This window comes from Gopherus flavomarginatus, chromosome 6 (assembly GCF_025201925.1).
Source record: "Gopherus flavomarginatus isolate rGopFla2 chromosome 6, rGopFla2.mat.asm, whole genome shotgun sequence".
In the NCBI taxonomy this organism is placed as follows: domain Eukaryota; kingdom Metazoa; phylum Chordata; order Testudines; family Testudinidae; genus Gopherus; species Gopherus flavomarginatus.
Genome location: NC_066622.1, coordinates 135672816 through 135684846, shown reverse-complemented (window position 1 = coordinate 135684846; position 12031 = coordinate 135672816). Strand labels below are relative to the sequence as shown.

The window sequence follows — 12031 nt, the reverse complement described above, 5'->3', positions numbered from 1 at the left end:
CATGAGAACCCTGGTCACCTGTGCGTAGATGCCTCTCCGCATACAGATGCACGTACTAAAAGCAGGAACATTTGTGAGGGTATAGAACTGATTTGTTTAGAAAAGAGACACTAAATAAATGCACTAGTGCTTAGATACCAAGGTGATAGGCACCGTAGGAAATACAGATCTCACATACAGACCATAATAGACTGGAAATACACGAAGAGGGAATTAGCTGATAATTGGATAAGACCTGAATTGGGCTGCATGAATGCTATATGCCATGCCTCCAGGAAGGCCTCATTCAGTTATAGGTTAACAGTCCTGGGACAGTAAATATCTCTAGTGATTGTCAGTGTGGCTTTGAATTTTTAGCTTTTCATAAGTGTTTCTATTGAGATTAAGTTTTAATCCTATTTCTTTGTGTGTTGGGAGTCTAAACTATCTAATTCTATCCCTTTTTAAAGAAGGGCATAAAAACTCATACTAAGCAAAAGTGAATCCTGCTTCTTTGCTTCTGCAAAAGATACAGTGGAAATAAAATAACCTTCTACCTTTTCCCACACTGTCGGTTTAGATCATTCCAAGGTGGCCCAAAACCTCTGTGGATTGATGCCTGGGCAGAAGCTTGAGCTGGTCGTTCAGGAAGTGAGGTGTGATGGCTCAGCATTCTTTAGCCGCAGCTGTGTTGCTGGGCTGACCGTAATAGCCACTCGCTATCATGTTGGAGGTTAGGAATTTCTTTTCCGGTTTTATTTCTTTCGGTTTCGTCATCACTGGGTGGGATACACAGTTCTCTCAAGCTGCTTTGTCTGGAATGAAATAAATTGCTGATTAAACAGTGAGGGATGTTACTTATTAGTGAGAATGGGATAGTGCAGGTGAGGGCTCCTGAGTTTCTATTTCTAGCTCTGCCACTGATCCAGAGCATGATTTGGGGCAGGTTGATTAAACCTGTCTGGGGTTTAATCAACCTGTCCCGTTGTCCCTATCAGTAAAATGGGGATAGTGCTCCCCTACCTCACAGGGTTTCTGTGAGACTTAATTAGTGCTTTGAGATCCTCAGATGAAAGGTCCTGCAGAAGGATAAAGTATTAATGAATAGTTTTTAGTTTTTTCCCTTCCTCCTTTAGGATCTGGAATATGCTCAGTTATGGCATAATTTTTCTCTTGATGCAAGTAACTTTTATTAAGCAAAACTGCAATTTCAAATCTATTTTAATTCAAATAATAGCTCAGAAAAGTTTTTAAACAGAACTGAAAATTATCGTAGGCATTCAGAACTGTTTTTACCTTTGTTTTATCATTACTAACATATATGAAGTGTGTGTGCATGTACACACGTAGGCCATATGCAAAGTTTCCATACAAGTACTTTTACAAATTTTACTGAAGCCTGCATTTGTTGCCTTTTAATAGACCCATTTGTGTTTAGTTACAACCTTTTAATCTGGGTATTTATTTTGTTCAAATTCAAAATAATTATAACCATACATACAACAGGCACTGTTACCTAGTGGAAGGAGCACTGGCCTGGGATTTGAGACCTGAGTTTTATTCCCAACTATGCCACTGGCCTGCTGGGTGACTTTGGACAAGTCACCTCCCTGCTCTGTGCCTCAGTTTCCCCCTCCCTAAAATGTGGGTAATGGTACTGACCTCCTTTGTAAAGGACTTTGATATCTCCTGATGAAAAGTCCTGTATACAAACTAGGTATGATTATTATTTATTGTAAAACTGACTTGATCCTGCTGTTAGGTTGGCTGTCATTTTTGTTTTTTTTCCCAGTGAAAGGATAATGCTCCCCCAACATTGGTGGCATGGAGAAAAAGCATGGATCGGTCCCTTTTTTTTTTAAACACGAGCTGCTGCACATCTGGCTGCTAGTAGTAACTGTATTGTGAATGGATCCTTCCCTGTCTCAGTAACCTCCTCTGGACTGTGAAACAGTTTTACTATTAGCATGCTAGCATTAGTAGCTCAGATTGTCCTTGAGCGTGCTGCCCCTCGGCTTTGTCACACCCCAGAGTCATGACTGGTAGAAATCCTTTGGGGCTATCAGCAGTTAATCTTCTTGTTTTTATAGACAAGAGTTTGGTCGCTGGTCAAAAAGCAAGAGTCTTAGTTCTCCATGTTGATGCTCTCAAATCAGCAGTTCACGTCTCCCTTCGAGAAGCGCTGTTGAATCCAAAAGCCAAACGGGTACGTCTAGCTTGTGTTCTCTTATTAGGTCTCATGTGTTTCTGTTCCTGTGCCAGGTATGCATTTACCTGGGTAATGGATTTTAAATAATGCTCAAGTGGGAAATGTTTCGCACAAGTGGCGGTGGGCGGGGAGAAAGGGCACAAATGTCTTAGCTTGGAATCCAGAGTTCCTGCAGATAAGTCACCATCCGTCTCTGCTTGACAGTTAATGGAAAACTCCCAGCACCCTGCTGTCGTGCAGCATGTAGCAGAAGAGTTTGCCATTGCCTCATTGGTGGAGACAGGTCAGCTGACTGCCATTCCTGTGGCTTCTCACTTCAATGACACATTCCGTTTTGACTCGGAGAAGCTGAAGGTGGGACAAACTGTCTCTGTAACATTAAAAACCGTGCTGACGGGTGACCATGGTGTCCTGTTAGCAGTGCAAGGCCCAGCAAAGAAAAGGGCTTTTATAAGGTCCTGGAAAGAGTCGGAGACAGGAGAAGAGGGTTTGACTGCAGTGAAACACTCCCTGTGCTTAGGAGATGTGGTCAAGGGAACTGTGAAGTCTGTCAGACCTACCTATGTGACAGTTGCCATTGATGACAAACTAATGGGCTCCATCCACACGTCCCAGATCCTGGATGAAGTCCCCATAGGCTCCTTTCCAACATCCAGGCTGAAAGCTGGGCAGAAGGTGACTGCCCGGGTCATTGGAGGCCGAGATGTGAAGACTTACAGGTAGAAAAAAAACTTCTATGTCACTTCCAGGGGAAGCAGGCGGTGGAGTAGTAATTTAGTTCAGATTAGCCAGGTCTCTTCCTCTGTATCGTCCAGGCATTTCCTATCCCAGCTGTGCCTGCTGAAGGTGATGAGGCCCTAAGGGAATCTTCCCCTGTCATGTTCCATGCCCCAACGTGCGGGGGGTTCAGTACTGTGGTGGGCTAGCACATTTATACTTGTATCACTGCAGATGGGCATTTTATCCCTGGCTTAGATCACAGGTAGAGAGTCTGGGGTCTGCCTTAGTCAAAGCTCCCGTTGACTTCCAATGGAGCAGGAGCTAGTCCCGAGTGAAAGTTAAGGGCCTGATTTCAGAGGTAACAAAACTTGAAACTCCAATTTAATTTCAGTCGAATTTAGGCACCTTATTCACTTAGGTTTATCCAAAAACCTGGTCTGAGTGCCTAGCACAGCTGGTCATCTCACAGATCTCATTTCAGCATCCCACTGTGAGGAAGGAGGCTCCTCAAATGTAGGCCGAGAAGGAGGATAATTCTACTTTGGGAAACAGAGCTAATCTGCCCAGGGTTTGCCGCCAGGACCAGTCCGGCAGTGGCTCTGTTACAGAGCCAGCACCGGGGATGGTGCCCTAGCAGTGTCTCATTTTGGAGTAGATGGGCGTGAGGAAAGGGCTGAGCGCCAGAACTCGGAAGCTTAGTTTTAAGAGTGCTTGGCCTTGTGCTGTGCTGGTAACAGGCCGGGGAGAGAGATGGAATTGAATGGTTTCCTGTGTTGCAGGTATTTGCCCATCACCCATCCACACTTCACTCAGTCCATTCCAGAGCTCAGCATTCGACCCAGGTAAGAGCCGCAGATTCTGTATTAGCCTCCTGCCCACCTGGGTTAATGTTTGTAAAGTGCCGTGAAGATGGAAAGTGCCAAGTGCCAAATTCCACCCTGTCAGCTGTTGCTGAGGAACTGCTGGTCCTTTGGGGAAGGGGGAAGGGTGGCAGCATTTGGGATCCACAGCCCCTGCGTGCCACAGAGCTCTGCTCTGCAGAGGCTCTCTTGCCCTCCAACCTATGGAGAATACGAGGAACAGGTCAGGAGCCAGGAATCTGAGACACAACAGGACACATAAGCATATCGCTCTCTTCTTTCCAACTCTCTTCTGGCCACTACGAGTTAAAGCTCCTACTGCTCCTTTAACACACCCTTGAGCTGCCTGGCATGGGACATGGGTCAGACCACACCCTAATGCTTCTCTCTGCATTGGGAGGACTTGCTTTAAATTGTGGGAGTTCCTGCACTGTGCAGAATAAGGGAAGAAAGCTGGGGGGAAAGGGAGTGGGGATGACCTTTACAGGGATGCTGCCCAGGGGATATTTCATCATTGTAAACAGTCTCGTGGATTCACAACATGTCCATGCACTGCCTGGAGCTGGGACCTTGGGACTTTAATTTTTTTTTCCATCTGCTCCTGTCTCTACCCTTTGCAAACAGTGATCTGAAGGGGGATGGCGGCACAGCTCTGAGCCCCAAAGGAGACAATCCCAGTGAGCGGCTCAGGCCCTACAAAGCTGGGCAGATGGTGACCTGCTTTGTGAAGAAGGTGAGATTTGGAGGCTTCCAAAATAAATGCTGGGAAAGGACCAACGTAGGGCCTGGTTCCAGCCTGTAGACGTGCCAGTAAAATGCTGGATCGGTGCATCCAAAATCCAGCTCTAGTCTTTGACAACAGAAGGAAATAGGAAGAAGCAGAGGAGACGGGCTGGCATCACAGCCAGTTAGTCCCCAGTGCAATGTCTCCCCCTCCCCCCTCGCCTCCCGAGTGCTCCAGCAGAAGGTCATTTAGGGGGAAAGCTCCCCCAATTCCAAATATGCCAGATGCTAGAACACCTGAGCTTTTGTGTGAGAGTCACTGAAGTGTAGCAGCAGACCCTGTAGTAGCAAGATATCATTGGGGCCAATTCATGGTTCCCTCCCACCCAAAAGACCTCTCTGGTATGGTGGATTCTGTCAGTATCTCTGTCTGCAGAGAATTCCAGACGCTGATTTCCCCTCTTCGGGGAGACTCCTTCCTCTCCTCTGAGAGCACAAAGAAGCACCTCTCCTATCTCTGAGTCCTAATCAGTAAGCGATTGGGATCAGGGCTGGAAATGTTGAGGGAGGTTTTCTGGCTTGTGGTATGCAGGACACCTGGCTAGATGATTGTAATTGGACCCTTCTGGCCTTGATCTGTGAATTTTTCTCTCTCCAACGAATCCATGAATCTTCTTGTAAGTCTAACATTCTCTTCTGTGGCTGGTTGGTTCCCTCTCAGTACAACGCCATAAAGATGTGGCTGGAGGTGGACATCACCCCTGAGGTTCGAGGAAGAGTTCCCCAGTTGCTGCTTTCCCTTAACCCCAAGGTAAGTCCTCGCCAGAGAATCAAATGCACAAAGGTTTTGCACACATGAGGCTGCAAGTACCCAAACACAAAAATGTCTCAAGCGGCCTCCGACCTTTTGGATCCTCTTTTGCTTCCTGATCCTGTGGCATAGCTGGGGCTGGGCACACACTTCCTCTTTCTGCTGGATAGTTACTCCATAAGGAGTATTGTTGACTTGGTTAGATTGTGAACATCATTAGTTGTTTTTCTTTTCAAAGGGGAACTGCAGAGGTTCCCAATCAAATGCCAGATCGTTAGCAGAACAAATCAGATCTGTTTGCCTCTTAATAAAAATATTTGGAAATCGGTTCCTTGCCAAGCAAGTCCTTTTACCCTTCTCTCTCTCTCTCTTCTCCACCCCGCCACCTTGTAGACTAACTCACTGTGCAACCTCTGTCTCTTTAGAGTTGCTTTTTTTTAATATTGGCACCAAGATAACTAATACAATAATAGCTAGCTCTTACATAGTGCTTTTCAGCAGTTGATCTCAAAGCATGTTGGCATCATTATCCCCATTTTACAGACTGGGAAACTGAGCCACAGGATGGCACATGACTAGCTCCAGGTCACCCAGCAAGCCAGTGGCAGGGTTGGGAATAGACCCAGCGTCTTCTGAATCCCAGTCCAGTGTTTTGTTTTTTTTTCCATGGGGCCAGGCTGCCTCCCTAAAACATGAGCAGTTAGAAATGCTGTGTTTACTGCTAGATTTATCCAGCGTCACAGTGACATTTCTTTATCAGGGTTTAATAGACGTGCAGAAGATGTCTATGTGCCAAGTGTAGCTCTCGAAATGTCCTGAGATTACCTTGGTTAAAATCAAGATGAGTGGCTGAAGTCCCTGGTAATGAGCAAAGGACTCTCTCCCCTCAGGTCTTAAAGCATCCAGAAAAGAGCTTCAAGAATGGTCAAGCTTTGTCTGCAACAGTTACTGGCACAGATGCCTCTGAGACCAACCTCTTCCTGTCACTTACAGGTATGGTAAAACCTTGTTATTTGCAGTACTCTTCCTGTTAGAGTTCCTCCATCTGCTCGGCAACTAGAAATGGTCCTGGACCGAATCCGTAGGATCAGAACGCTGCAAGCCAGAGCCAAACTTTGTCTTTATCCTGGGCAGAACTAACCCCCTGAATCTGGATCCAGAGTTCAAGGTATTCTGGTTTTCAGGCTCAGCCTGTACGTAGAGGTTCCAGCCTTTAGACTAAAGCAGCAGTTCTCCTTTGAGGTGTGTCAGGCAGGGTCCTTGTCTCTGCTTTCTTCTGAAGCAACTTGGCTTCTGACTGATCTCCATCAGACACCAGGTGGCACACAAGCTGTTCACCAATTACTATGGGTCTGGGTATAATGAGTCCAGGGTCATATCTGAAGGAAGGGTTGTGAGTGGTTGAACATGGCCACATTGTTACAAAAGGGATTGTGAACTGAGAGAGCTGTGCAGGCCCCACGGGGCCAAAAGACTGGGGATGGTAGGTGGCTGGGAAAATGATGCCATACCTCCTTTCTATCCACTTGACTCCCTTACCCCAAGTGTTCAAGCTTGGAATATCTTCACCCTTTTGTGGGGTCTGGCTGAAATAACCCTTCTGAAATCCCCGTGCTCTTGGCAGGAGTCCACTCGCTGGCAGAAGGAACCGTCACCCTGGGCACCGTAATGAAGGTGACACCACACGTCGGCCTGACCGTTGCACTTCCCTTTGGAAAGACCGGCAAAGCCAGTATCTTTCATCTGAGCGATTCGTATGCTGAGCAGCCGCTGAAGAACTTCAGCATTGGGAAGCTCGTTAGGTCAGAGATTCTCCTCTTCTCCTGAAGTCTCTTGTTGCCTCCTCAAGTGGTTGGGGGGCAGGACGACTCCTTCAGCAGTGACGAGATCCCCAGTGGGTTGGTTGGTAGCAGCACTGAGGGGTTTTCCTTGCATTCCAGCTGGAGTGTTACCCCTTCTGGGGCAAATTGTAGAGAGTTAGAGGGCATATAGCTCTTTGGCTCCTCAAGGGGAGAAGGTTGTAACCTTATGTTTGTATCTGCTTGGGGCAGCCACCCGCTTCCTGTGTGCCCACTTCCTTCAGTCCCCTTTTCAGACCCCATTTCTTAAAGAAGGGTGTTGCAGTGCTTAGAGTGCTAATTTGGGACTTGGGAGACCTGCATTTAATTCCCAGGGATCTTGGACAAATCACTTATACCCTGTGTTCCCTCTAAGCTGCACTGCCGCGCAGCAGCCTCTCTAGGGCTGCAAAGGTGCTCAAGGCTTCAGCAGGGAGAGGCACCTCTCCCCCAGCCCCGGAGCTGCTGCAGCCAGGGAGAGGCGCCTCTCCCGTCTGTTAGCCCACATGCTGCTGCAGGGAGAGAGGGCTGAGGGGAGCCCTCTCTCTTTCGTTCTCCCTACTGTGGCCCCAGGGCAGCCTGCACCCCAGACTCACCCCCAACCTCATCCCTGGCCCCACTTCAAAGCCCATGCCCCAAGCCAGAGCCCTCGCCCTGCCCCCCAACCCTCTGCCCCAGCCCTGAGCCCCCTCCCACATTCCAATCCCTTCGGCCCTGCCCCTGCCACACATCACCTCCATATTGGTGCACATAACAAAATTCATTCTGCATGTGCATGAGAAAAATTAGAGGGAACATTACTTACACCCAGATATTAAAAGGTATTTAGGTGCTGCTGTGCTCAGTGTTGCTGTGCCTATCTTGTTTTCCAAAAGAATGTAAGCACTTAGGTGCCAAAATCCCATGGGATTTACACTCCTAAATGTCTAAATCTGGGCCACGGTGTCTCTGTGACCGAGTTTCCCCACCTTTAACCTGACTTCCCTTCCTCACAGGGCTGTTGTGAGCATTCAGGATTGTGAGATGCTCAGATACTATGGTGCAGGTCACTAGATTGTTTTCTTTCACAAAACCACCTCAGCTGATCTCCTAAATTGTTGTATCTCACTGGCCTGCAGTAGACTGCAAGTGCTTCAGAGCACTGGGTTCTTAGTGCACCGGCTACATTTCATGCTGCTATATGAAGAATTTCTCTTCTTCATCTGTGTGACTTTTTTTAATCTGTTCAAAAGTTTCCTGTTTTCATGCCTTTCCCACATCTCCAGGTGTTGTGTCCTGTCCAATGAAGACAACAAAATAGAAATATCTCTCCGGCAATCCAGGTAGGTGCCTTTGCATTGAGAGTGGTAAAAAGTGCAGTGAAACTTCGTATTCATTTTTTTACCCACCCTGAAACCCATATTTACTAGGCCAGCCCAATGCATGTGTTCAGATTGCACAATTAGCCTGATAGCCCAGACTTCATAAGGGATGAAGATTGCTTTGGACGCTGCGTGTTCACTCTGCATAGAGGATTTCCTGTGTAGCGGAGAATGTGAGGATGTCTGGTTCTGACATTCACACATTTTATTTATGAGCATTTTAGGCCTGATTGAGTTTCCTTGCTCCTCTAGCTCTGTCCACACAGCTGCATTTGTACATGTGTTCTGTGTATTTCCCTTTCCTCCAGTGAACTTACTTAGACCTAGTTTAAAAAAAAAATTAGTTTCCCATAGCGGGATTGGCAGCATAAACATTTAACCTCAAAACTGCAGGTGGACATTTTACTTTTTAGAAGAAACAGCAGATTAAGAGCTTGCTTCTTTTTAAGTCTGTCTCGCTTTCTGCCAGTCGTGCATTGCAAACACAAATGATGGCATCAAAGTACCTGGTTGTGTCCACAGATCAGGTTGCCGGACGCATGAATGCACATGATGGGAGGCTGGGTTAAAACCTCTCTGGGGCAGGAGGACACAAACCCCAAATTTTCATACAACCTCAATCAGTACCTTTGCCTCTTCTTCTGGCAGTATCTTAAAAGTATACCAGGCCAAGGGGTAAGCCACAGTACAGTGACATGGATCGCTGTATAGTGCTGTGTACACCCTGTAGCTGGAAGAAGATACAGACTGTGCATGTCAATAAACAGGAGGAGAAACAAGGGTGTTCTTGGTCCTTCACACACCATAAAGGGATCATTGCTTTCCAGTCTCCAGCAGTTTGGGTTGATTTTTCAGGGCCCAGCAGAGTACAGACTATTTAGTTGCAGTGAGGATTTTCCTTCTTCTCCCTCTTTCTTCTAGGACAAATCCAAAGAGCAAAAACAAAGTGGAAGATCCTGAAGTGCAACGTATTGAGGATGTTCGGGAAGGCCAGTTGGTTAGAGGCTATGTCAGATCTGTCAAGCAGTCGGGTGTGTTCTGTGGGTGAGTAACATGTGGCGAGAGAAGTACAGTGGGCCGGGTAGGCCCGAGGTCTGTGTGTGCATGCTTGTTTTGTGTTTACAGTTCCAGAATTCAAACTTCTGCAACGTCTCTGGCAACAGAATGCCACTTTCTCAAGTGAATTTCATTCTGTACATCAGAATCATTGGTGTTTTTTGTAAGCTTGTGAAGTTTATGTGAAAAATGTCGTACTATCTAATATGGAGCTGGTCATATGGCAGGCAGGTGCTGTACCAGCATCCTATAACTGTGCCCACAGTGTCCCTCAGTCCGAACCTGAAACATCTCCAGCTGCTCCCGTCCTGCCCGTCTGGCTCTGGGAGTGTCCCTCCAGGCTGCCCTGCCATACTCCCTGCTCTTCTGCTTCTTTGTCTCGCCAGGGTTGGAGGCCGCCTGTAGTGATGGTGGTTTGGTGACGTGTCCCAGGCCCCATAATATAGCTGCTATTATGGTGAAGCTGCCAACGTGTGATTCTGACTCTTTCTTCTCAGTTTGTCCAGCTCAGTTGTGGGCCGAATCCAATTCCACAAAGTCGTCCCCTTCTTTGTACCGAAACAATCCATGTATGAGCAGTACATGCCGGAAGGGAAGTTCCTCACTGCCAAGGTCCTCAGGTAGGTGGGAGGTCTCCCAATGAACTGGCAGATTAAGGGGACAATGGGAAGGGGCAGAAGAACAGGTGACAAGGGGCATGTGCGAGGGGGGGCAAATGGGCACCCCCAATAATCATTGGGAGGCATAGAACTTCTCCGGCCCCAGGGCTGCAGAGGCAGGGAAGCTCGATCCCCTGCTGGGCTAGGGCTGGGGCAGCGTGGAGGGAGGGAAGATCGAGTTCCGAGGGCGGATGAGCTTCTGTGCCCCCCTTTCCCCGATGGTCAGGAGAATGGAGAGCCTGTCTTACTAGAGGAGACTAGGAGAGCTTGATTTGTTTAGCTAAGGGCTCCTCTAGCTGGTGAGTTAATACGTGGCAAGCTGGCATGGGAGTAGATCAGTGCACACGTGGGACCTTTTTTGTGCACGGTAGCAGGGTCCACATGGTCACTTAGTGCGCAGCAGGCTAGTGCACTGTGGATTGCACCCCAGCTTGCTGATCACTAACTCTCTCTCCAGACAAGCCCTGGTGAAACGAAGGCTGAGAAGGGCTCTGACTCCTCTCTGTAAATATGTCCGGGGGATGGGGGCTAAACACTGCAGAGGGAGAAGAGCTGTCGAGGCTAAAGGACAATGCTGGCCCTATAATAAAGGGAAATAAACTGGCTGTGAATACATCTTAGGCTGGAAATTAGAAGCAAATTCCAAACCATTAGAGAAGTGAGGTTCTGGAGCAGGCTCCCCCTCGGAGAAACGGGGGCAGACAACCGAACTGGTTTTAGTTTATGAACTGGATTACGTGACAGCAGAGAGTGAGGAGGTGAGCCTGTGCTCTGATCACTTAGATGCTATTTAGGGCTCAGGAGAAGCTGATTGGGGGTAATTATCTGATGTGCTGTGTGGACTAAACATTCATTTGGCCTCATTAGCCCAGAGCTGGTAAAGGAGGCCGAGGAAGGAAGTGCAGGGAGGGAGGAACGGGGCTAGCTGGTTCCAGTCAGGGGCCTCAGAATAGGGAGATCTCTGTTCCCCTCTGGTCCTGCTGAGTGGGCTAAAAAGTCAGCAAATACTGTAACTAGGCGGGAGCATGTGGGACTGTGGTTATATCGGTGAGGGGGAATTGAAATGAAGTGTCAGTGAGAGCACAGCCGGTGGAGTCCATGCGATTTCTGCAGGGAAGAGGATGGAGGTGGAGATGGGCCCCTGTTACCTGCAGTAGTAAGGGACTGAACTCAGTGACCCAGGCAGGGCCAGCTCCAGGCCCCAGCACGCCAAGCGCGTGCTTGGGGCGGCATGCCGCAGGGGGCGCTCTGCCGGTTGCTGGGAGGGCGGCAGGCAGCTCTGGTGGACCTCCTGCAGGCGTCCCTGCGGAGGGTCCACTGGTCCTGCGGCTCCGGTGGAGCATCCGCAGGCACGCCGGTGGGAGGTCCACCGGAGCCGCGGGACCGGCGAGCGGCAGAGTGCCCCCCGCGGTGTGCCGCCGTGCTTGGGGCTGCGAAATGGTTAGAGCCGGCCCTGGACTCAGGAAGTCCCTTCCAGTCCTATATTCATAAAGCTCGGGCAGCATTCCCAGCAATTGGAATATTCCTGGTTTTCTGTTCTCTCCCCCCGTGGAAACGTGCCACAGTGTAAATAATACAGAGAGCCATGTTGAGCTCTCTCTCCTCCCTGAGGACACTGGGAAACCAAGCGTCCTGCCCAAGTCGGTGGGCCTGCCGCGCTATGACGCAGACGAGGGGAAGGAGAAGAGAGCAGAGTTCAAGAAGGTGAAGGCAAAACGGAAAAGAAGAGTCTCGGAAGGCGAACAGGTACATGCCCATAGGGGGATTGTCCCCCAGATTGGGGTGGGTGGTTGTGCTGAGTAGGGGGGCAGAAAT

The 12031-nt window shown here is 48.7% G+C and overlaps 1 protein-coding gene across 2 annotated transcripts in view; it reads left to right on the top strand.

Annotated features, from left to right (window-relative positions):
- The window catches only part of PDCD11 (programmed cell death 11), a 41280-nt gene that overhangs the window by 20481 nt on the left and 8768 nt on the right, over positions 1-12031 (top strand). For both annotated transcript variants that reach the window (XM_050957956.1, XM_050957955.1), the window contains exons 16-27: positions 560-712; positions 2070-2185; positions 2393-2907; positions 3688-3750; positions 4393-4501; positions 5213-5302; positions 6193-6295; positions 6927-7104; positions 8406-8462; positions 9423-9545; positions 10055-10177; positions 11782-11962. In XM_050957956.1, coding sequence (XP_050813913.1) covers positions 560-712; positions 2070-2185; positions 2393-2907; positions 3688-3750; positions 4393-4501; positions 5213-5302; positions 6193-6295; positions 6927-7104; positions 8406-8462; positions 9423-9545; positions 10055-10177; positions 11782-11962 — 1811 coding nt within the window. The remainder of the gene's footprint in view (positions 1-559; positions 713-2069; positions 2186-2392; positions 2908-3687; positions 3751-4392; positions 4502-5212; positions 5303-6192; positions 6296-6926; positions 7105-8405; positions 8463-9422; positions 9546-10054; positions 10178-11781; positions 11963-12031) is intronic.